Source organism: Phodopus roborovskii, unplaced genomic scaffold (genome assembly GCF_943737965.1).
Source record: "Phodopus roborovskii unplaced genomic scaffold, PHOROB, whole genome shotgun sequence".
Classification (NCBI taxonomy): Eukaryota; Metazoa; Chordata; class Mammalia; order Rodentia; family Cricetidae; genus Phodopus; species Phodopus roborovskii.
Genome location: NW_026126433.1, coordinates 25421489 through 25445374, shown reverse-complemented (window position 1 = coordinate 25445374; position 23886 = coordinate 25421489). Strand labels below are relative to the sequence as shown.

The 23886-nt window shown below is 36.6% G+C and overlaps 1 protein-coding gene across 2 annotated transcripts in view; it reads left to right on the top strand.

Annotated features, from left to right (window-relative positions):
* Dhx9 (DExH-box helicase 9) overlaps positions 1 to 22407 on the top strand; it is a 33271-nt gene extending 10864 nt beyond the window's left edge. For both annotated transcript variants that reach the window (XM_051185971.1, XM_051185970.1), the window contains exons 7-28: positions 1779 to 1825; positions 4053 to 4189; positions 4507 to 4596; positions 4706 to 4867; positions 4962 to 5039; positions 5423 to 5614; positions 6698 to 6839; positions 7053 to 7135; positions 8470 to 8626; positions 10498 to 10598; positions 12395 to 12608; positions 12759 to 12853; positions 13041 to 13114; positions 14979 to 15131; positions 17226 to 17386; positions 18110 to 18221; positions 18454 to 18615; positions 18729 to 18856; positions 19706 to 19935; positions 20036 to 20151; positions 20481 to 20681; positions 21400 to 22407. In XM_051185971.1, the coding sequence (XP_051041928.1) occupies positions 1779 to 1825; positions 4053 to 4189; positions 4507 to 4596; positions 4706 to 4867; positions 4962 to 5039; positions 5423 to 5614; positions 6698 to 6839; positions 7053 to 7135; positions 8470 to 8626; positions 10498 to 10598; positions 12395 to 12608; positions 12759 to 12853; positions 13041 to 13114; positions 14979 to 15131; positions 17226 to 17386; positions 18110 to 18221; positions 18454 to 18615; positions 18729 to 18856; positions 19706 to 19935; positions 20036 to 20151; positions 20481 to 20681; positions 21400 to 22093 (3529 nt within the window). In that variant the 3' untranslated portion in view covers positions 22094 to 22407. The remainder of the gene's footprint in view (positions 1 to 1778; positions 1826 to 4052; positions 4190 to 4506; positions 4597 to 4705; positions 4868 to 4961; positions 5040 to 5422; positions 5615 to 6697; positions 6840 to 7052; positions 7136 to 8469; positions 8627 to 10497; positions 10599 to 12394; positions 12609 to 12758; positions 12854 to 13040; positions 13115 to 14978; positions 15132 to 17225; positions 17387 to 18109; positions 18222 to 18453; positions 18616 to 18728; positions 18857 to 19705; positions 19936 to 20035; positions 20152 to 20480; positions 20682 to 21399) is intronic.
* The last annotated feature ends 1479 nt before the right edge of the window (positions 22408 to 23886 follow it).

Genomic DNA, 23886 nt, shown 5'->3' with positions numbered 1-23886 from the left:
AGTTTATAAAACTGAATGTAAGGGAAGATATGTGACCGTATGTTTCTCAGCCTGCTTGATGTTCTTCCTAAGAGCATTCCAGGGTGTAGTACTTATTACTCCCAGGAAGGCTCATACAGATTAGATTCTTCAGGGAGGCACTATATTTTTATTGGAAGAGAAAGGAAGCGGTTCTGGAAAATATCTTGATTCGATTTGCTGTCTTTAATTATACAAAATAAATTATCCAAAATTTAAAACGTTTTCCTTAAATCAAAGTGTTCTCCCTTGGGTGCAAGTAGCAACCCTAAAATAATCTTTGCCCAAAACAAAACAACAACAAAATTGACTACATACTCAAAACGATCAGAGCATGGCTCCTCCTGCTTCCTACTGCTTTGTTCAGTCCTGAATTCTCAAATACTATATATTTAGTGTCAAATATTATTTTCTCCATCTTTCTGTCAAAGAAGAAAACAGTCCATAGAAAGAAAACACTTCTTTAATGCTTTGTCTATAGCTTAATGGACTTGGCAGCTACTGGTAGTTTTTCTTTTGTAATAATAATTGGAAAGGCTGGCAATAGAGCTCAGGTGGAGCGTCTATCTTTCGTGAAGCCTAGAGTTCAATTTCTCAGCATCAATAATAATAATGCTTCATCGTTATTATTATTTGCCTAACTGCCTAAAACTTATTGAATTGCTGCCCCCTCTCCAAAAAAAGCCCTGATGTCAGTGTCTTACTGATTGCTGATGTAAAAAAATCAAAGAATTCAGGACAAGACAATGTAAGAGGCAGACAGTTGGAGCTGGGACACATTGCTCCTTGTATGTCCTTTATTGAAAGGCATAACAGACAGCAACACCAGAGGTCTGTGTTCATATACACATGTGCTGATGCTTAGGCTGAACTAAGCAATCACATGGGATACTATTGTAAACTGATTTCTGGTGTTGCTGTTCCCCCTAGGTGGAGGAGAATGAGATTGAGTGCTGACTTTAAGCCTGGCTGAGAAACATACTGTCATCGGTGTCATTAATGAAAGGGTGGATGTTGTTCCCCTGAAAGCCAGTGGCCTTTGACCCCTTGAAGCCCTTGTGCCTGAAGGTCAGTTGACAAAGAAGTTTAGGAAGGAGACTAACATTTTTTTCCTTAGGCTTCACTTGACCTTTTATTCACAGCACAAAGTCAAGTTTGAGTGTACGAGCAGTGAAGGACCAGCATGTTGGCTAAAAACCTAAATTCACTCCTTAGAACCTGCTAGAAGTTTTAGACTTTTGTTCTCTAGGCCCTGGTCTAAATATCTAAAAGTAGGCTAATTTTTTTGTTGTTGTTACCAAGGACTTCTTCCAGCTATATATAAATCAGGACTCTGCCACAGGAGCTACTGGTATATAGAGATTGCATGTATAAACTTGCCCTAACATTTTTTTAACTGGTATAATTTGAAGTTTGGTGTTTTTCTTAGCTCCAAGGCAAACAGAATTTTCTTTCATTGAAAGCATTCTCATATTCAGACTCTAACCTTGGAATAAAAATAAGTAAATCTATAATAATAATCTAAAACCATAACATTTTCTTTTCATGAAAGAAAGCCCATCAGCTGTTTGTAACTAATGTCATACATATTTGCGGTTTACATACTTTTTGTTCTAGGATTGGACAGAAATAAAATGTTCAGAATGGTTTTTGCTATCATTTTTGTTGGATGCAGTTGGAAAACCTCCCTGACTAGGGAGATAATGGAGTTAGTAACTTATACGATAAATCCCTAACCTTGTTTGTATATGTTGTTACAGGAGCTTTATTGCAGAAATGACCATTTATATCAAGCAGCTGGGCAGAAGTAAGTGTAATCCCTTTTATAAACTATTCCTTAAATTGTTTGCAGAGAGCATATTGTCACATTAAAGGCTTGAGCTACTTTAATAGAAGATATAACACTATAGATAAATGGTTGTTAACACTGAAAAATTGAACCTTTCATTAGATTGAATAACACATGGCATTATGGGTGTTACTGATACTGCACATTAAATGGAAGCTATATGTTTAATTTCACATACAGTTTTATGGTTCTAGGATGGAGGAAGATCTTGGCAGATTATGGAAAGTTGAAAGGAAATCAATCCATAATGGATGATAGATAGCACTTTGTACCTTAAACAGAAGTCAGGCAAGATAACCACCTGTGGTAAACTAACTGGTCTTGATGTGACTCTCCAGTCTTAGACCTAGGAAAGCTGTTTGCTAGACACAAAACAAGCCTGCTTATATTTATTTTCTTAGCTCGTGTAGATTTCCCTTATAAAAATGGGAGCCTTTCAGAGTTAATAGATCAGAATATTCACCTTGAAATATGCCAAAGAACCTATTTGAAATAAAAAGTTATAGGTTCCATAGTACCTACAATATTAATGTTACTGAATTTTAGAATATTACTGTTCAACACAAAGTTGTGTGATCTCAAACAGCATATGCAAAAGCTGCTAATTAATATTTTAGTGGTCAATTATAAAGGATATTTTTTGAGTTTTAAATAAGGAAGTGGGATTTAACAAGGGTTGAATTGGGTAATAGAATGAAAAGCCTAACTATTACATTTGAGAGCTGTGTAGTCAAAGTTAAGCATGGTGATAGGACCTGTATTCCCTGTGTGGCTTCTTAAGGTAGAAGGAGGATATAGCCAAGCCAGTAAGTTCTAGTCCTATATAGGTTATATACTAAAACCTTACTTAAAACAACAACATAATTCCAAAGGTTTGTAGTCAAAGTAAATAGGTAAATTTGTGGACTTAGGAGATAAATTCCTTGGTAGATTGCTTACTTACTATACAGAGTTGTGGGTTCAGTACCCTGCACCTCAAAACAACTGTTGGTGAGGAACTTTGTTACCATGAACCATGTCCCTGAGCTTGGTAGCCATCAGTGTCTTTTCATTTTCTTCTCAGCCTCAGTGGTAATGAGATTGTATTCAGAAGGCCCCAAATTAAATCTTTTGTAGAAAATAAACTGTAAAACAAAACTTAGTTGTTGAACTGTTTTGCATACATTTCTGGGGCCTGGGGTGATCCCAAGTACCACATAAGCTAGGTAAGGTGCCATAGGCCTAACACTGGGAAATATGTCCAGTGTATTGGAGTCCTGCTGTATAATCTCAACACTCTGGATTTGAGGTCTACCTAACTACATGAGACCCTTTCTTAAAACAACAAAAACACTTAATTATCCTTTATTACATAGCATATTGGTGGTCATTCCATGACTACATGAGACCCTCTCTCCAAAACAACCAGAGACCATGAAAAAGCTAGAGTAGACTCATCTAAGACAGATGATAGAATGGCTGAGATAGTGCTTATATTTTTTATTCTTAAGCATTAAGATTTAAGAATTATGATATGTTAGGGAATATCAATACCTGTTTTACTGACACAGTTAACCTTAAGTAAATTATACCATACATAACAATGTTTCAATTTATTTGATTAGAAGATTAGAGGAATGTCCTGAAATTCTTCTAAAGAATCTGAATTCTTCAACTTAACACATTATTAAATTAAGGATATGGAAAAAATTTCACAGCCTGTAGTCAGACACTGGTTCTTTTTGTTTTTGGGGTCAAGTTCTTGCTGTACCTCTGGCTTGCATGAAGCTTAATTTAAGCTCACTCTGCATCTACTTTCATATCAAAGAGTAGTGTTTGGCTATATGACTTAGAAGGCATGCATTAAAACATGGTCTGGCTCTAAAGTTTTGGAATCCAGAGAAGATGTGATCATAGGTACTCAATGTACACATGAAGTCTTAATTCATTAAGTGGAAATACCTTAATGGATTTAAGTGACCAATGTATACTCGATTTCAATTTATAGTGTTTTTAGTTTAAAGTTTTTTAAATCTGATTTAATGATGTGGTAATAACAGATGAGTGCCAGCCTTTAACTTAATGGATTGTAGAATTGTATTTGAATAGTGACTAATGAAAAGGACTGAGTGTTTAGTACATAAATGTCTGCTTGTTTCTGATGGTTCTTTATGTAGCTGACATCTGTCTTTGGTAATCATTATAGGGATTTTCGCACGTGAACATGGATCAAACAAGAAATTAGCTGCACAGTCATGTGCCCTCTCACTTGTCCGACAACTGTATCATCTTGGAGTGATTGAGGCTTACTCTGGGCTTACAAAGAAGAAAGAAGGAGAGAGAGTACGTATAACTACCATGAGTTGCATTTATAGTTAGAATGAGGAATGAGTTGAGGGACAGGGCCATTATAATGGAAATTAATTAGGCCTTCTAAATGCTAGACAAATATTTTATTTCTGAGCTATATCCTGAGCTAAAAGCTTAGTACTAATTAGCACTCTGGTTAAGGATCCAGTCAGTGAGAGAATCAGTAAAGAAATGCTCAGTAAAAGGAATTTTTGATATAATAGCCCTAGTCTCAGCTTCTTATATTATTTTGGTGAAATTAGTTTTGGATTTATGGTTGTATCGATAATTTCTATTACTCCTTTTTGTAGGTGGAGCCTTACAAAGTTTTCCTGTCTCCAGATTTGGAGCATCAGCTGCAAAATGTGGTTCAAGAGCTAGATCTTGAAATTGTGCCCCCAGTAAGCATATATACAACTTTTTGTAGTTACCTTATTTTAAAATCCTTCCTTAGACAAGTGTTTCCTTTTATTTATTTTCCTTTTTTTTTTTTTTTTTTTTTTTAATCAGCCTGTTGATCCTTCCATGCCAGTTATACTCAACATTGGGAAATTGGCTCATTTTGAACCATCTCAGAGGCAAAACGCAGTGGGAGTGGTACCTTGGTCACCCCCACAGTCCAACTGGAATCCTTGGACTAGTAGCAATATTGATGAGGGGCCCCTGGCTTATGTGAGTAACATGGTTTCTAAGATCAGTTTTTGGGATTTCCTCCTTCCTTAGGTTAGGCTAAAATAGATTTTGTTTGAATGTTTTCATTTTATAGGCTTCTACAGAACAAATCAGCATGGACCTTAAGAATGAATTAACATACCAGCTCGAACAGGATCATAATTTACAAAGTGTAAGTGAAGATTTTAATATTGTCTAGTGTTTCAGAATGGTGTAGTTAGGTTGAATGGCAACTCAGCAACTAATTATTAATCATATAGTATCATAGTTAACTCTGATAGTGGTGACTATTAATTCAGGGCCTTGAAATGAGTTGTGGTATTTTATTCAATTTTCTTCAAATAACTTGTGCACACTGCAACAAATTTTGTGGAAAGTAATTAGGTGAATGAAGGCGACAAGATGAATCCTTTAGTGGAAGAAATTTAGTGAGAATCAATTCTATTAGAAATATAAATATTTCGAGTACTAAACCATTTAGAAAGCAGTACTTATTTAGGGAAATAATTCAAATAAAGTTTTATTTTTCCTAAGTTTTCAATTTTTCTAATACAGGTGTTACAAGAGAGAGAGATGCTTCCTGTGAAGAAATTTGAACCTGAAATTCTGGAAGCCATTAGCCAAAATTCGGTTGTGATAATCCGTGGGGCTACTGGATGTGGTAAAACCACACAGGTTCCACAGTACATTTTGGATGACTTTATCCAGAATGACAGAGCAGCAGAGTGTAATATTGTTGTGACTCAGGTAAATAGCAAGTCAGTGCATGAGTTCTATTAATAGTTTGGGAGTTGGGATTTTTTTGTTGTGTGGTCAGATAAGGTTTCAAGAATGTTAAGATAGTAGCAAAACACATACTCTAGCCTGGCTGCCGTCTTCCTTTGTATTGGGGATTTGACCTAGAACCTTTACATGGTAGGCACATGCCCTAACCACTTGACCGCAGCCTTTTTTATTTCAAAGCAAAATTTCCATAATTTGACAAGGCTTGAACTTGAATGCCATGCATCTGTAATTAAAGGCTTGAACCTTCAGGCCTAAGCTAGGTATGCAAACACCCCATAAGAACATATGTGACTCTTTAAAAAAATCTATTGTGTTTCTATGATCTTCATACAGGCTTTATTTGTATAAGCAAGATGTCACCACATATCTATAATTTAGACAAGCTTTGTCAAACTGGTCGGGGATTGGTGGGACAGTAACTATTACAAAATTTATCAAATTAAGCTATTGGCTGCCACCGATACTTTTGACCTTTGGAAGGAGAGTAGAACATTTCAGTTTTACTGTATGATTATGTCTCACTCAGACCATGACCATTCTTTCCTTAAACATTCATCTCTCTGCCTTCCACATGCCTGAAGGACAATAATAAAGAGGTCCAAGGGAGGTGATAAAGCACTTGGGTGAAAAAGAGTAGGGCTCAATCTGGATGACATAGTGACATAGTGTGATCCAAAATAATCTCAAAGTTATTCTTTCGTTTTAAACTTTTCAACTGTGTATGTTGTACATGCTGTTGCCAATGAAAACCAGAAGAGAGCATCATTACCAGTAGGTGGACTTAAAATTTATGAGCTATCAAAGAGGGCTATTACAATTTGAAATTTGACTGGATGTGGTGTCCATAGTTTGAGGTTAGATGTGAATATGTCGTCAGAACATTAAAACGGCTGAGTATTGTTGGTAGAGCACTTGCCTAACATGTAACTTAGGATGGGTTTTTATTTTGTTTTTTGTTTTTTTAATCATGCATATAATGCATAGACACTTCAGTAACTATAACCAATTTTGTAATTTCATAACACTTTTGTGTTTTGTTTTCAGCCCAGAAGGATCAGTGCAGTTGCAGTGGCTGAACGAGTTGCTTATGAGAGAGGTGAAGAGCCTGGAAAAAGCTGTGGTTACAGTGTCCGGTTTGAGTCTATACTTCCACGCCCTCATGCCAGTATAATGTTTTGTACTGTAGGTCAGTAATGCATTTTGATACCTCATTTGCAACTATCTGTTTTTACTAAAACTGTAAGAGGTTGTTGTGTTGATCTACACTTTAATCCTAGTACTCTAGAGGCAGAAGAAGGCAAATGTCTCTGTTTAAGGCTAGCTGTTTGTTCGTTGCTTCTCTGACTCTTAGCAAAAAGAAACCTAACATGTCGTACTTGTTCCATTTTTTTTTTCCTAGGTGTGCTCCTAAGAAAATTAGAAGCGGGCATTCGAGGGATCAGTCATGTAATTGTAGATGAAATCCATGAAAGAGATATTAATGTAAGTAACTCATGAATTAATAGGTTGATTTGTCTATGTCTACTAGGAGAAATCACATGTCTTTGCTCTTTTTTCCTTCCAACCACTTCTAAATACTACTATTTGTTCAGAGAACCTGTCAACTATCAGATAATATGTTGTTTATGATGATCAGTAAGAATTTATGCTACTTAGCAGTTGTGATTTGTGAGTAGCTGGTGGATTTTTATTAGTTTTCCTTTGTGGTGAATTCTGTGCTTTTTATGCTAATAATAGTCATGGGAACCAGGAAGAAATTAAAATTTATTTTCCACTTTTGCCTCTTGGGTGCTTGGCAAGTCTGTAGAGTTGGTTTTTTTTTTTTTTTTTTTTTTTTTTTGTTTGTGTTTAGAGACGGAGTCTCTCTAGTTTTGGAACCTGTTCTAGAACTAGCTTTTGTAGACTAGGCTGTGATTAAAGGCATGCACCTTCGCTGCCTGGCTATTTTTATTGTATATACAATTGTAGGAATTGGAGTTTAATACTAAAAAAAAATGGGGTTATCTGCATAATTTGTCCCAAGTTGTTATTGGGATGTAGGAGTTACTCTTTTTTGTTTAAAAAAAAAAAAAAACAGGGCCTTCAACACAGATTGCCTTATGATTTTCAGCAGTTATGTTGCCTTAGCTTCCGTAGTCATTTATTAAAGGTATGAACAAGTACATCCAGATATTTTAGTAGTGACTTGACTTGAGTGTTGACGTACTAGTGGTCTTAAAGAGTTTAAATTAATGTAATGTACTGGGATAGTACCATGGTTAGTTATTGAATATTCTACTTTAAAAGTGTTAAACCTTGTCAGACAGTATATCATACGCTAAGAAATACAGGAACTATAAATTTAATTTCAGATGGTGATATTTGGCAGGCAATTTAAATTTTGTAAGACTAAGTTGTTGTGGCTGTTGTTTTATTTGAACTGATTTTTACATTTTAAACTTAATTTTCCTGAAAAATACATGTAGTGTTTGCATACATGAATGTTTTTTCCCTTCTTAAGTATGCAAGTGCATATACAGAAACAGGAAGGGCTGGTAATGAAAGGTCAGTTAGTAGAAGTCCTAAGTTTGGTTTCCCAGCAATACATAGCACTAGGGATGGTAGTACATTCTTATAACCCCAGGCTTTGGGATTGGGACAAAGAATCATTTTTAAGGTCCATATGGCTATAGTGAAGTCAAGGCTGTACTGTTCAGTGTAATCTATGTACTTTTTTTAACTGATGTCTGAAACAATTTCAGTAAAGTCTTATGACCGCTACATGTCTTAAAGGTGTATTTTACTACTCTGTTAAACTATTGTTTTTATTTCAATAGACTGACTTCCTCTTGGTAGTACTGCGTGATGTGGTTCTAGCTTATCCTGAAGTCCGAATTGTCCTTATGTCTGCAACTATTGATACCACCATGTTCTGTGAATATTTCTTTAATTGCCCCATCATTGAAGTTTATGGAAGGACTTTCCCAGTTCAAGGTAAATTGTGGGGATGTGATAGGAAGGAAAATGTATTGTGCAGGAAGATATGAATTTTCTTAATTCTGGATATCAGTGATATATTGAAAGACGCAAATCTGCCATTATTGGCTCACAACCACCTGTAACCCCATTCCCAGGGGAATCAATGCCCTCTTGTGGCATCCTAGGATACTCCAAGGAATACCATGTGCATATAAGCTTAAAAATTCAGGCCAAATTATCAAGTGCCTCAGCATTTGGGAGATCTTTTTTGCCTGTGGTGTTTTTCATTTGCAGAGTAAAACCATATTTATTTACTTATTGGCTTTTGATAGCTTTGACCAATATAGAACATCTAAATTTATTGAAGTAACATTGCACATCCCAATTGAGGAAATGAAAGTATGCTAAGAGACTTAACAGTTTGGTAAAATGTATCTGTATGAAATGAATAGCCATATTATGCTAATCGAAAAATCAATGGTGGGCACAGCATCCATCTAAAAAGCTGGGTACTGTGACATATGCTTGTTTTCCTAAAGCTATAGTGTATTAGGAGTGGGAGGATCCCCAGGGCTTCCTGGTTTATCAGTGAGCTCAGATTATGTGAACATTGATTCAGAAAGATACAAATGTACATAATACTTAAGTAGAAGCTGATGTTTTTTTAGGATATGGGTTTCAAAGTTCTAATATTTGGCGTGCTTCTCTATTTTAGAGCCTTATAAATTGATTAGTAGATGATAGAGGGTAGGAACTAAGTTTCTTACAGATTTACATGGTGAAGAGATACCATGACTAAGGAATGTAAAGCATTTAATTGGAGGACTGTTTGCATGGGTTAGTCCATGATCAACCTAGGACATGTGAATTTTATTGAAGTAATTTATTGTACAATCCAGTTGAGGAAATGCAACTAGTCCTAAGAGACATAACAATTTGGTGAACTGAATAGCAATGCCACTAATTTTTTTTTAATGTCTCCTAATCTGTAGGCAAAAGGCAGAGATAGGCACAGTTTGAGCAGGAAGCCTAATGATAGCACTAGATTAACATTTTAAATATGAATATATACTTAATAGAAAAGTGGTAATTACAGATTTCATGTAGAAACATCATAAATATTATGTGTAGTTGGATTTCCTTGGCAATGAAACTTGACTATTACTCAGTGAGTGGATTTGATAGTAATATTTACTGCTAAAGAGTAGATCTGCTGGGCGATAGTGGCATATACCTTTAATCCCAGCACTTGGAGGCCGAGGCAGGCGGATCTCTGTCAGTTTGAGGGTAGCCTGGTCTACAGAGTGAGTTCTAGGGCAGGCTCCAAAACTACAGTGAGAGACCCTGCCTTAACCCTCCCCCCCAAAAAAAGAAGTATAGTTCTAAGTGGCAAAGGAGTACAACTTCATACTGAATAAATTGGTGAGCATTAATTTATGTGCCTCTTGTTTGCAGCCTTGGTTGTACTCTTTGTGGTTGAAGATATAGAAGATAGATTATAGAGACACTTCTTAGTCTTTAAGGTTAGGCACAGTATTGATTAGTGATCTTCCCGTCTTTGCATTCAGATCCTGGTAGGAAAGGATGATGCTGTACACGGCTTCCATGAAAGTTTAGTTTAAAAAGGTGTATAAAGGGAAAATCCCTGCTGTCTTTGTAAGAATATATAGATAAGAATTAGCTGTCTTCAGGAGTTTGATGGAAACGTAACTTAGTTTCTGTTGTGGAAATTTAATTGTGAAATTTCACTTTTGGAATTTTTTATAATTGTGAAGATGCAAGTTGATGGGGTGAAAGGAGTTTGAACTGTGGATTAGCAAATGAATTTACAGCTGTGACATTTTCTAAATTATCGAGTACTTAACTAATGTGATTGTCCGTGACAGAATATTTTCTGGAAGACTGCATTCAGATGACTCAATTCATTCCTCCTCCAAAGGACAAGAAGAAGAAGGATAAAGAAGATGATGGTGGTGAAGATGATGATGTGAGTTCATTTCTCAGCATACCTATAGGAACAAGGAGGGATGTTCCTTGTGAGAATTCATGGGGGGGGCGTGCTTTAAAGTATAACATTACTTGCCAATTGTAATATCTCTTAGATTAATGACTAATAATCCAAATAACTCCAGGTCCAGTGATGAGACTGTCGAGACTATACAGGTTGTAGTTTCTGGAATAAAAGTCTTAAAATGCTTTTTACAAAGACACTCAATCTTTTGTGTTGTGTTTCTGTGTGTCAGAGTTCTAATCTCAGTTTTTTTCCCTCACTCTTCCAATGGGCTCCTGGAATTCAGTTCAGCGTGCCCCCACCTTTTTTTGGGGGGGGGGAACCTATAGCCATTGAACCTCACTCCAGGCGCTCTGTTGACTTAATTCTAATTTGCAGTGCTGTTTATTGGTTGGGGTTTTTGCACTTGATAGGCAAGCATGTTTTTTTTTTTTTTTTTTAAGAAAGTTTACATATATTTGTGATGTTTGCCAGGAAGAGACATCAAAAGACAACTCTTAGAGTCTTCTCCATTCACACTGGGTTTGGGGAGCGAATTCAAGTTGTCTGTTTTATATATATTGCAAGTGTTTCGACACATGGACTGTTTACACATCCTTGCCATTTATGTTTTCGGTTGAGACAGGGTTTCACTTCCAGGTAGATTTTGAACTTGTTTTTCTCTTTTAACCTCCTGGTACCAGGTCTGGCTTACCTATACCATGACAACTAGAAATGTAGAATTTGATAGAAACACAAGATAAATATTTGAATCAAAATTTTACATAAAGCTAGACTGGGTTACAAAAGGGGGAAATATATGTGAATAAAAATAACTGATTAAGTAGGCCATGGTTCTTTAATAAGGAAGCCAGTTCCTGCAGCTTTACAAAAAATATTAAGGAACCAAATTAGTAAACTCATATTAAAAAGTTAAAGTTGGGACAGGTATGGGTGGCTTACACTTTTAATCTCAGGGGATGTAAACATAGGCACATCTATATTCATAGATATCAGTCTTTTTCTGAAGATCCCCTTATGCATAGCAGGTGCTTCCAGAGACACAGAAACAGGTGTGCATGCCTGGAGCTAAAGTTACAGGTAGTTAAGTTGTGAGCCACCTGATGTAGGTGATAAGAAATGAACTTGGGTGCTTGCATGCCCTTAACTGCTGACCATCTCTTGTTTTTAGAGATTGGGTTTCTCTGTACCGGCCCTGGCTGAAATTCACTCTGTAGACCAGGCTGGCTTTGAACATGATCCACATTTCTGTGCTGGCAGACTTTCTTTTGGGAGACTAATCAAAACATGGAGAATTAGTAAATTAGTTATAAATGCTTGTCCTTACCTTATGTTTGTTTTTGCTAGTTTTTATAACTTAATCTGTTTCTCTTCCACATTTTTCATTGGAACTTTTTACATTTGTTTTCTGTTATTATGTCCTACTCAGTCTGAGTTGCTGGCTGGCATCCAGTGTCTCCCTTTCTTGTGCAGTTTCTCCTCTTCTCCAGATTCCCATTCATTATCTTGCCCACCAGGCCTGGCTATTCCTCTCCTGCTTAGCTATTGGCCATTTGGCTTTTTATTAGACCAATCAGGTGCCTTAGGCAGGCAAGGTGAGACAGCATTAAATGTAGCACAACTTTACTCAGTTAAAGTAATATTTTGCAGGACTGTTCTCTTAATGAAAGTATGGCTGCCCTAGAGATAAGCAATATTGTTAGGTATTACATGCCTAGATAAAGAGACTTGTGCTATAATGGCAAATAAATCGCTTTACCTTTTTCTTGTAGGCAAATTGCAATCTAATATGTGCTGACGAATATGGGCCTGAAACAAAGTTGAGCATGTCTCAGTTGAATGAAAAGGAAACACCTTTTGAACTCATTGAAGCTCTTCTTAAATACATCGAAACCCTAAACGTTCCTGGAGCTGTCTTGGTCTTTTTGCCTGGCTGGAATTTGATTTATACTATGCAAAAACATTTGGAAAATAATTCCCATTTTGGTATGATTGAGTTTTCTTGTTTTAGATTGATTATGAGTATTTTTTCCTCTTGTTATGGCTAGTATGTTGCTGTGTTTGAATAATAGTTATGTGTAATGGAGAACAGTATTTTAACTTGCTCTTTTAGCTCTTATCCTTTTTGTATTGCAGGAAGTCACCGGTATCAGATTCTACCTCTGCATTCTCAGATTCCTCGGGAGGAACAGCGCAAAGTGTTTGATCCAGTACCAGATGGAGTAACAAAGGTAAAAAACAGATGTGATAGTAGAGATGTTAAATATGAACATTCAGAGAGCTAGAAAAATCGATCAAATATTAAATAGAAAAAGGTCTTCCACTTTCTAAGCTTGAGAGACTTTTCTTTTTACTACTGGTTCTGTAATGCCCTATACTAGCATGTTGTGTAATTTTTTTCTATTTTTTTTTTTACAGGTTATTTTGTCCACAAATATTGCTGAAACAAGCATCACCATAAATGATGTTGTTTATGTTATTGACTCCTGCAAGTAAGTTCCCAGGGAATTAGTCTTTTTGAGTGTGTTAGCAACTGACAAACTTTAGCAATTAAACTTTGGTGAAATTTTCTTTTTAATGAGATTTAATTTTTACTTGTGTCAGTGTTTTGTCTGTATGTATGTCTGCACTAGTTGGGTGCCTGGTAGCCTTGGGTATTGAGAATGAGCCCCAGCTCTTCTGTAAGACTGACCAGCCCCTAATGGTGTTTCTCTTAAGGCTATTTGACTGCGAAGCCCAGAATCACCTCTGACTTAAGGTTTTTCTTATTCAAGTAGTGGGGTTACTATACTATATCTTTGTGCCATCACACCTATATTTTAATTTCATTATCAAGGTTATGCTTTTATACCTATACAAATGCCATGTTTGTAATGCTGGTGTAGTTTCAGACTAAATAGCCAAAATTTACCATTAACTTTTGATTTAATGTCATAGGATTTGTTATTTGATTCATTTTTGTTTCCACAGTGAACCTTTTGTGCTATATATAAATACAGCCATTACTTAGTATGAGATAAGTAGTCTACTTGAAAGACACTCCTTTAAGAAGTTAGGACAATACAGCCTGGTGTTAGATGGCAACTGTTAATCTTGCATATATAGTGCAATCCAGCCTCAAAAACTAAATGAACTTATACTTATGTGAATTGATCCTTGGTGTTGTCATTAGGTAGTGTCAGTGCACAGCAATTTCGTAAAGGATATAAAGAAAGTCTGTTTAGAGCTGGCTGTTGTTAGTATTTAGGCATTTGTTTGGTTTGCCATTGGAATTCTGAGGAGATACTCTCCCAGTTGGTGCCACTAAGAGCCTCACCTGTGCCTATTCAATATGTTCTCTTTGTAACGTCCCTCCCTACCTCCCATTCTCCCTCTTTCTCTCCCCCTCATTCCCCCTCTTTCTTTTCCTTTCCCCCTTTTAACAATCATTTTCCCCTAATTTTTAAAAAAAAACCTTCCTCTTGAACTCATGGACTCTGTCACATGGCATCTTTCTCTTTTTAAAAATTACAAAATTTAAACATTTCTGAATACAAACAAGTATGCTGTGTCAGTGGAATTTGATTTGCCAGTAGCTATTAATACCAACACTAATAGCATTGTCACAATTACCAATATCTATAAATTTGAAGGGTTTTATTATGATTATTTGAATTTAAACAGGCCATGTGATCACTCTTGCTTGAAGTGTTCAATTTGACTTGAACTCCCTTCACCCCTATACTCATTCCTTACACATGCCAGTTAGGTGCCAGGTGCCCTATTGTTAAAGTATAATCACAACATTGTTCATTTTAAGGAAAAGTTTTGGACTTTTTTAAGCTTAATGTTGTAGAAGACAGAGTCCTTTATACATTTTTTTTTTTTTTTTTTTTTTTTTTTTTTTTTTGCGTTTGAGTTGGGTCTTCAAGTTGTATAGACTGGCCTAGAATTTATTCAGTAGACTATACAGGCTTTTAGCATGTGATTCTCCTGATTCAGCCTACCAAGTAGCTTGAATGACAAGCCTGTACTACTAGACTGGACTTATATTTGTGCTTAAGCATTATTAATGCCCATTTTTATAAGTAGGCATTAGTAATTATTTTCTTTTTGAGAGTGTATGTTCACACTCTCATGTGAAAGCCAGAGTCATTTTCCTCTATGCACACCTTATTTTCTGAGATGAGGTCTGTCACTGAGCTCACTGACTTCTAGGATCCTGTTATTTCCACTTCCAGCATGTCATATGCCATAATTTTGCTTAGTTAAAGTGGTACAGATAATGTTGTGTTTGAATGGATTAAGAGCTAAGAGAATATAGTTATGATTATTTATTACTTATTCTATCTCTGATGCTACTTTTTTTCCTATTAGACAAAAAGTGAAACTATTTACAGCTCACAACAATATGACCAACTATGCTACTGTATGGGCATCAAAAACAAACCTTGAACAGAGGAAAGGGCGAGCCGGCCGTGTACGACCTGGGTTCTGCTTTCATCTTTGTAGTCGAGCTCGTTTTGACAGGTAACGTCTCTCTCTCATTTGTGATTGGCCATATATAGAAGTCAGTGAACAACCGAGAAAATTTGTTGGGTTCTTACTCATTAAGCCATCTTGCTGGTCCAGAGAGATCAGTTTTTAAATAAAGATGGGCATTTTTCTTAACCTTATCTTACACAGTCCCCTTTTCATTATCCTTTTCATTAATCAACTCCATGCCTAAGTGCCTTCAATAAAGTATATTTAAGCTTGAGTAATAGGATTACAGTGAAACTATGAAAAGAAATGAGAAGTTACCAGTGTTGGCTTATTTAATAAAAGGGATTTGTGGATATCAGTGATATTGCTTTATCGGTTTAGATACTGATGATAGTGGATAGCTTGCTTTTTGTAAGCCACAACTTAAAAATTGCATTGCCTTTGCATTTATGGACTTTTCTTTTTCCTTTCCTTTTGGTTGGGGGCGTGAGAGGTTCTTACCATGAGAGTCTGATGGACCTTGAACTTAAGGATGTGCCTGCCTTTACTGCTTAATGCTGAGATTAAAGACCTTTTGCACATTCCCAACAGTTTTTAAATGTTTTATACCACCTGTTTAATATACTCATTCCCAGGAAACACGGGATATAAAAGAAAATGAAAGCTACATGATTTTTAGAGCGCTATGGCTTTATGTGTACTTAGAAGCCGGACAACAAGTAATGAACTAGAATAGAAAAATTATCTGATTAACCAGAAATTATAAATGTAGGTTTAGATGAACATAAGAGCTGCATGGATTAAATATGTTTGGTTTTGTTTTAAGAATTGTCCTTGGATCTGAGGAATGTGTTGAACACTTTATTTTCTGGCAAAATCACTTACCAATTTTTGATGTTTTCAGTATTGTGAGGGTTTTGTCTCTGTGGTACCAGGCATATTTCCTGGTAATTATTCTTTTGTAAACATTAAGGTTTTAGAGTTAGAATCTCATCTGCAGTCAGTTGGTTGTTTTTTTTTTTTTTTTTTTTTTTTTTTTTTTTGCCATATACATAAATGACCATGTATGTATACATCAATAAACAAGTTTCTCTGTATAGCCCTGGCTCTCCTGGAACTCACTCAATAAACAGGGCTAAACTCAGGGATTCACCTCTCTTTGCCTCCCAGTGCTGAGATTAAAATTGTATGCTGCCACTGCACAACTATAGTGAGTCTTCATCATGCCCTTCCTCCCGCTTTTTTTTTTTTTTTTTTTTTTTTTTTTTTTATTATTATTATTAGAGGCACTTTGAGTTAGAAATGTGGTCTTTTGGTTTTTGAGCCAGGGTGTCTTTATTATGTATTCAGTGTGACCTTCTGTCTGCATGTATTCTGGCGCCCCAGAAGAGCATCAGATTCCTTTATAGATAGTTGTGAGCCACTTACATGAGTTTATTTATTTTGTCTTTTGATCATCCTATTGTGAATTGAGTTCACTGTGGAACTTGTCAGATTGGTCCAGTGATTAACATAACAGAAATGCATGTAACAGAAGTAATATCAGGTTTCCAAGGCTAAGTTTTTCTCTCACTCTTTTTTTCAAGACCGGGTTTTTCTGTGGAGGTTGGCCTGGAATTTACTCTATATACTAGGCTGGCCTTCAACTCACAGAGATCCACCTGGGATTAAATGCTTGCACTATCATTGCCCAGCCCATGGCTAAGTATTAATACCTTGTAAGATTTCTTTCTCCTTCCAAAAATGATTGGCCTTGGGAGCCTTTAGGGATGATATAGGCAAAGTGTTTGTATTATTGTCTCACTTTTTGTTGTATTTGACACCATTTATTCAAGTCATGCTTGGTAGTAGGCAGGATCTGTAATAACCATAATGGAAGTGGTAACACTGCCTTTTTCATGTTCCTTCATTTCTCAGTTGAAAAGACATCCTGACTGAGAGTAAGGTACAAAGCTAATTTACAATCAAGTAGTCTATGAGGCAGGTTCATAGTGGAAAGGAAAATTTTTGTGGTAATTGTAAAAGTATCAGGAAAGGGCCACCAATTACCCACATAGTTTCTCTATATGCAAAGGTTTTGTCAGATTGTTGTAGTATACATAGGTAAGGATTGCTCTCTTCTGCTTCTCTAAATTTTAGACTGGAAACCCACATGACACCAGAGATGTTTAGAACACCATTACATGAAATTGCTTTGAGCATAAAACTTCTGCGCCTGGGGGGAATTGGCCAATTCCTTGCAAAGGCAATTGAACCTCCACCTTTGGATGCTGTAATTGAAGCAGAGCATACTCTTAGAGGTAAGTGATGCTACCTTAGGCTCTCTGTCTTTACCTGACAAATCTCACTTTCTAAGTCTGTCAAATGAGGATAGACTTGGTAGAGCCATGTTAATAAAGACTTCTTAGCTAGTGTCACTAATTTCCATGAACTTGAAGGATGAAGGAACACACATAGGACTTTCATTTAGAAAACAGAATAAATGTTTTTTTTTTGAGACAGGGTTTCTCTGAAGCAGTCCTAGATGTCCTGGAACTAACTCTATAGACCAGGCTGGCCTAGAACTCAGAGATCTGCCTGCTTCCCGAGTATCAAAGGCGTGCGCCGCCACCGCCACCCATCCACAGCTTACTCAATATTATAGTGTATGTCTTAGAACTTTTTTTCCCTCCATATCTCAAGTCTGTTATAAAAGTGTTGTATGTAGAGTAGTGAAAAACTGAGGGGCATTGAAGCACAAAGGGCTCTTATTGATCCTGAAATCTGGCATTCACTGTAAGCTTGAGTTATCCAGATTCTATTTATGGTATGTGTGGGTAGTCAATGCTGATGCTGTTACTATATTACTGGCTCTTTGAGCTGTAGACAGTCCCCATTTGCCCAGTGCTGTCCTGTGTATTTGATATACCAAAATTGAGGTTTGTTCTAGGCGTTTGGCATTACTTGGCTTTTGATTTGACACATAACAAAACATTACATATATTTATTGACATTATCACTCACAAATAAATATTTTCCCACAGAACTTGATGCTTTAGATGCCAATGATGAGTTGACTCCTCTGGGACGTATCCTGGCTAAACTCCCCATCGAGCCTCGTTTTGGAAAAATGATGATAATGGGGTGTATTTTCTAGTAAGTTTGTTTTCTTGTTGGTGGCTAAGAGGTGGGGTGGATTTCATAAAAGCAAGGTTGGCTGGTGAGGAAAAAACTTAAGGTTAATGTTACAGGCTAACTAGGAAGTTCTTTGATGTAGATTCTAAATATAGTATCTTAGCGGGGGGGGGGTTCAATCCATATTTGAAGGCCTTCTGTCAAAAAGATTGTGATTCACTATTTAACTGGTTTTTTTTTTTTTTTTTTTAAGTGTGGGAGATGCTGTCTGTACCATCTCTGCTGCTACCTGCTTTCCAGAGCCCTTCATCAGTGAAGGAAAACGTCTGGGCTACATTCACCGGAATTTTGCTGGGAACAGATTTTCTGATCATGTTGCTCTTTTATCAGTATTCCAAGCCTGGGATGATGCTAGGTATGGGCTTAAAGGCAATTACTTTAAGATTTCAGTGAACTGTCTGGGTTCGTGATTACTCACCCAAGCTTGCTGAGCCTTGGAGAATGAATGCTTTTTCCATTTTGATTTAGGATGAGTGGGGAAGAAGCAGAAATACGTTTTTGTGAGCAAAAGCGACTCAATATGGCTACACTAAGAATGACTTGGGAGGCCAAAGTACAGCTTAAAGAGATTCTGATTAACTCTGGCTTTCCAGAAGGTAAGACCATACCCATTTGTCAGCTGATCATTGTGGTTCGTGTTGCTTATTTCAGAATCTGAGAGGCTAAATAGAATTGTTGATAATTCAAGGATAGACAGTCTGAAACTAGTTAGTGTATAATATAGCCTTTCTCAAATACAAAAAATACTTTGTGCACCATTGTCATAAACTGCCTGTACTTTGATGGCAGAATACTTAAAGTAGTCTCCAGCTATTTGTCTGAACGTAATATAGTCTGTGATGAAACACTAATCCAGCTTGCTATTTCAGTAATAAGTGAAGTTTGTCTTTTCTAGGTAGATTAAATTTTTTTTTGTGCTGAAGAGGAGTAATTAAAAGTAGAATTTATTTGTTAGTACCAGAAAGTAGACTTTTAAAAGGTTTTTCAAATTGAATTCTTAGTAAACTGAAATTTTTCCCCAAAATCAAAAGAAAGGGGAAAACATTTCTGCATATTAGAAAGGATCTGATATCTTGAGGTAAAGCGACTACCCAGCTTTATAGCTAGAAAAAAATAAGTTTAAATTAGATTCATTCAAATAAACCTAGAATTGGTTAAATCACATTGTGGTTGGGTTTTCCCATAATAGAGCATTTTAAAAACGTAATCCTTCCAAGTGTTGGTGGCATACATCTTTAATCCTAGCACTCAGGCAGAAGCAGGCAGATCTCAGTTTGAGGCCAGCTTGGTCTACAGGACAGCCTCCAAAGCAATTACAGAGAAACCCTATCTAAAAATACTTGTGTACCGCTTGAAAAGTTCTGAGAAGGTTGTCAAAAAAAAAGTCATACTACTATTTCTCTTCCTAATTTTTAAAAAAAAAATTCTCTAAATTTTTTTAACAGATTGTTTATTGACACAAGTGTTTACTAACACTGGACCAGATAATAATTTGGATGTTGTTATCTCTCTGCTGGCCTTTGGTGTGTACCCTAATGTATGTTATCATAAAGAAAAGAGAAAGATTCTTACCACTGAAGGGCGTAATGCACTTATCCACAAATCATCTGTAAACTGCCCTTTTAGCAGCCAAGACATGAAGTACCCATCTCCCTTCTTTGTTTTTGGTGAAAAGGTAAGCAGATTGAGAAATCTGATCAGTTTTTATACTTAGGATATAGCTAATTACTTGATAGTGAATAACATTTTGCTTTTTTTTTTTTTTTAATTCACAGATTAGAACCCGAGCAATCTCTGCTAAAGGCATGACCTTAGTCACCCCATTACAATTACTTTTGTTTGCGTCCAAGAAAGTCCAGTCTGATGGGCAGATCATTTTTATAGATGACTGGTACGTGCTTTCAATTATGAATTCAAAACTGAATTTTTAGAATTGAGATTTAATGTTCTCTTTTTTAAAGAATTCAACTCATGATTTTTAAGTAGGGCAGGATTTCCTGTTTAAGATCCATTTTTTTGATGTATTTTCTTGGAGAGTTGTAAATCTCGTAGTCTGGTTTATCATAAAGTTAATGGGATGTTTTATAATCTTAATGCTGATTAGTCATAATTTTATATAGGTTTGGGGTATATCTAATTCCATTAAAATAAGCAGTTAATTTTATGCCCAGAATTAACACATAAATAAGTTGGGTCATTCATTTCTTTCCTTCATTTTAGGATCAGACTGCAAATATCACATGAAGCTGCAGCATGCATCACAGCCCTCCGGGCAGCCATGGAAGCTCTGGTTGTTGAAGTGTCCAAACAACCAAATATCATCAGTCAGTTGGACCCTGTAAATGAACATATGCTGAACACAATCCGTCAAATTTCTAGGCCCTCAGCTGCTGGTATCAACCTTATGATTGGAAGTGTACGGTGAGTGCCTAATTAAATTCATTTGTTTAAAGCTTTTACTACCTAGGTTTAGATTATAAGTAAATATATATAGATTTAAGTTGACCAGAACAAAAGATTTACTTTTGCTTCTGTTAATCTGTGTACAACATTGACACATTAAAATGAAAGTCCAAAAGAGTAGAACGTCTCAAATATCTTCTAGGCCAGAAAATGTAATTAGATGATATACTTTCTCAAGTAAAAAGATTAGCATTTTAACATAGGCTATCTTTAAGAAATACAAAATTTCCAATACCATACTGCTAATTTATATAATAGTATACAAATACATAGAAATTTTTAGTATAGCTCAAGAAGTGTTAACATTCATTCTAGCTTCTTTAACATGCTTAAGAAAAGAGCTGTAGGAGTCAGGCATACCGGAAGGGTATTGGTGGGTGTGGTTTCTGAGAAGGTGCCACCAGAGTCATTTTTCTAAGTCATTGTGGAGGGGATACTTATTAACAAATATAATGAACTTATAAATTTCTTACATTGCATGGTTTATTATGGATGATATTTTATTCACACTCTATGGGAAAGTAAGTAGTAAAGGCATTGTTTGTTCTATACAGGTCTCATTATTTGGCCAAAATTCATTTACTAGGGTTCTTGATTTAGTGTGTACAAAGCTCTGGGTTCAATCCCCTGTAACATATACACAACTAATCTGATGATGTTTTCTTGCTTTTCCTAGGTATGGCGATGGTCCACGACCTCCCAAGATGGCCCGCTACGATAATGGAAGTGGATATAGAAGAGGATATGGTGGAGGAGGATATGGCGGGGGAGGCGGATATGGTGGTGGCTATGGTAGTGGAGGCTTCGGAGGAGGCTTTGGAAGTGGTGGGGGAGGTTTCGGAGGTGGCTTCAACAGTGGCGGTGGAGGCTTCGGTGGTGGTGGGGGAGGCTTTGGTAGTGGGGGAGGCGGCTTTGGTGGTGGGGGGGGAGGCTTTAGTGGGGGAGGAGGTGGCTTTGGTGGTGGCAGAGGTGGCAACTTTGGGGGTAGTGGAGGCTTTGGAAGTGGTGGGGGAGGCTACGGAGGTGGAGGCGGTGGCTATGGAGGTGGTGGTAGTGGTGGTGGGTATGGAGGAGGCAGTGGAGGCTATGGAGGTGGGGGAGGAGGCTATGGAGGTGGAGAAGGTTATAATATTAGCCCCAACTCTTATCGTGGAAATTATGGTGGAGGTGGTGGCGGATATAGAGGAGGTTCGCAAGGGGGCTACAGAAACAACTTTGGTGGAGACTACAGAGGATCTAGTGGAGACTACCGTGGATCTGGAGGGGGCTACAGAGGATCTGGAGGTTTCCAGCGAAGGGGTGGCTATGGAGGTGGATATTTTGGACAAGGAAGAGGAGGAGGGGGTGGTGGTGGGGGTGGTGGATATTAAGACTTGTGTCAGAGCCTATGTATGCATAGACAGTTTAAAAATGCATGCTATGTGTTTTTTCAAGAAGTTTATTTGCACCCAAAAAGTAAACCCATTTTCCACTTAATCTGTAGTTTATTGTAGTTTCAAGCAAGGAAAAATGTAGACTAGTGATTTTGTTTATATTATGTAATGTAAAATATGACCTATTACACAAGTATCATACCATACAGTTTGTATTTTTTCTTCAGGGGGTAAAGGCTTGCCTTTTAACTTAACTTGACATTTTCTTGGTTTTCATTTAATAGAAAATAAAGTATTACACTGAAAATTGACTGTGTAGTTGATGTTCTTTTTTTTTTTTTTTTTTTTTTTTTTAAGAGTAGTGTTTGAGCTGGCACTCCCCTTTAGGCATCTCAGTATATCTTGGAACTAATTGGTTTGATTCAAACCTCTGCTTCCCAATTGCTTTATTGAAATTTTACATCATTATATTGATTATGAGCATTTTTGGAATTTGGTTAAACTTTTGAGCTTAGCTATAACAACATTGTCTTTGAAAAGAAACCAAGACCAGCATTTTTCTGTTCTATTCCAAATTGTTTTGGGGGTGGGGATACAGTATAAGCTACATAAATCTTGAACAAATATTTTATCTAGTCAATGAACAAAGGTTGGGGAGTTTTGCAAAGCATTACTTAGTATTTGGGAGTAGAGAAGGATGTAAAGCTAGAGTTATTTTAATAGCTTAAATTTTTCAGCAAATTGCTGGCGCTCTGAGAACAAGGAATCCAGAGAATTTAACCTAGGGCCTGATGTGTACTAGGCAAGGAAAACTCCATTGTTTGAGGGAGATTACAATACAGCAGGGTCCAAATTCAATGATACTGCTGGCCACTATCCTGGGTGCATTAACTGAGTATACTTTTTAAAAGAACATCTGTGTATATCCTTTTGTGGTGTTAGGTATGTTTTCCCAATGAACTATATTCCCATCACTGCATAGGTGCTTTTAGATTCTTCAGTCTGTTAAAATTTGCCATCTCCAAATTGACCATTTTTGTGTGTATGAACATAGGTTTTAGCTATTTAATTTCATGTTTTATCTATTGAAACTACTATATCCTGGCTGTCGTTGGCTTGCTCACAAAACATTTTAATTGATCCTGTACTCAGTGCGTTCTCCATAGTACATCTAATATCACCTTTTGCATAGAGGAGAAAGAACACCATTCTTAACAAGCAGTGTTAGCCACACTGAGTATGTATCGTGGTGCTTTTGACCTTTGCATAGAGTTAAAACTGCTGTAAGAGTTTAGCTGTTGTGTGAAAGATAGGTCTGTGACCATGAATGGTTGTCCAACTGGTGAACCAGTGATTTTGTTACTTTTTTAACTTCTATGCTCACCTGAGAGTATATGTTTCCAAGTGACTTCCAAAGTAGAAGTGACCCTTGAACTGAGATGGATGTTGATAACTGAAACTCTTAATGTCAGAGTTCCTAACGAGCACATCAAAAATTTGGATGAGGGGATTCAAATAACTTAAAAACCAATGCAAACTAATGGAGAGAAATAAGAACCTTCAAGAGTATATATATATATATATATATATACATATATATATATATATATATATATATTTTTTTTTTTTTTTTTTTGGTGGGGGCTTGCCTTCTGGTTTCTATTGCTGTGGAAACTGGCCAAACTTGGGGTCGCATTATGAGAGAAGTCAGGGCAAGGACTGAAGCAGAACCTACAAAAGGGCTTACTGGCAATGCTCGGTGCTTACCTATATCATCCAGGACCAGCTTC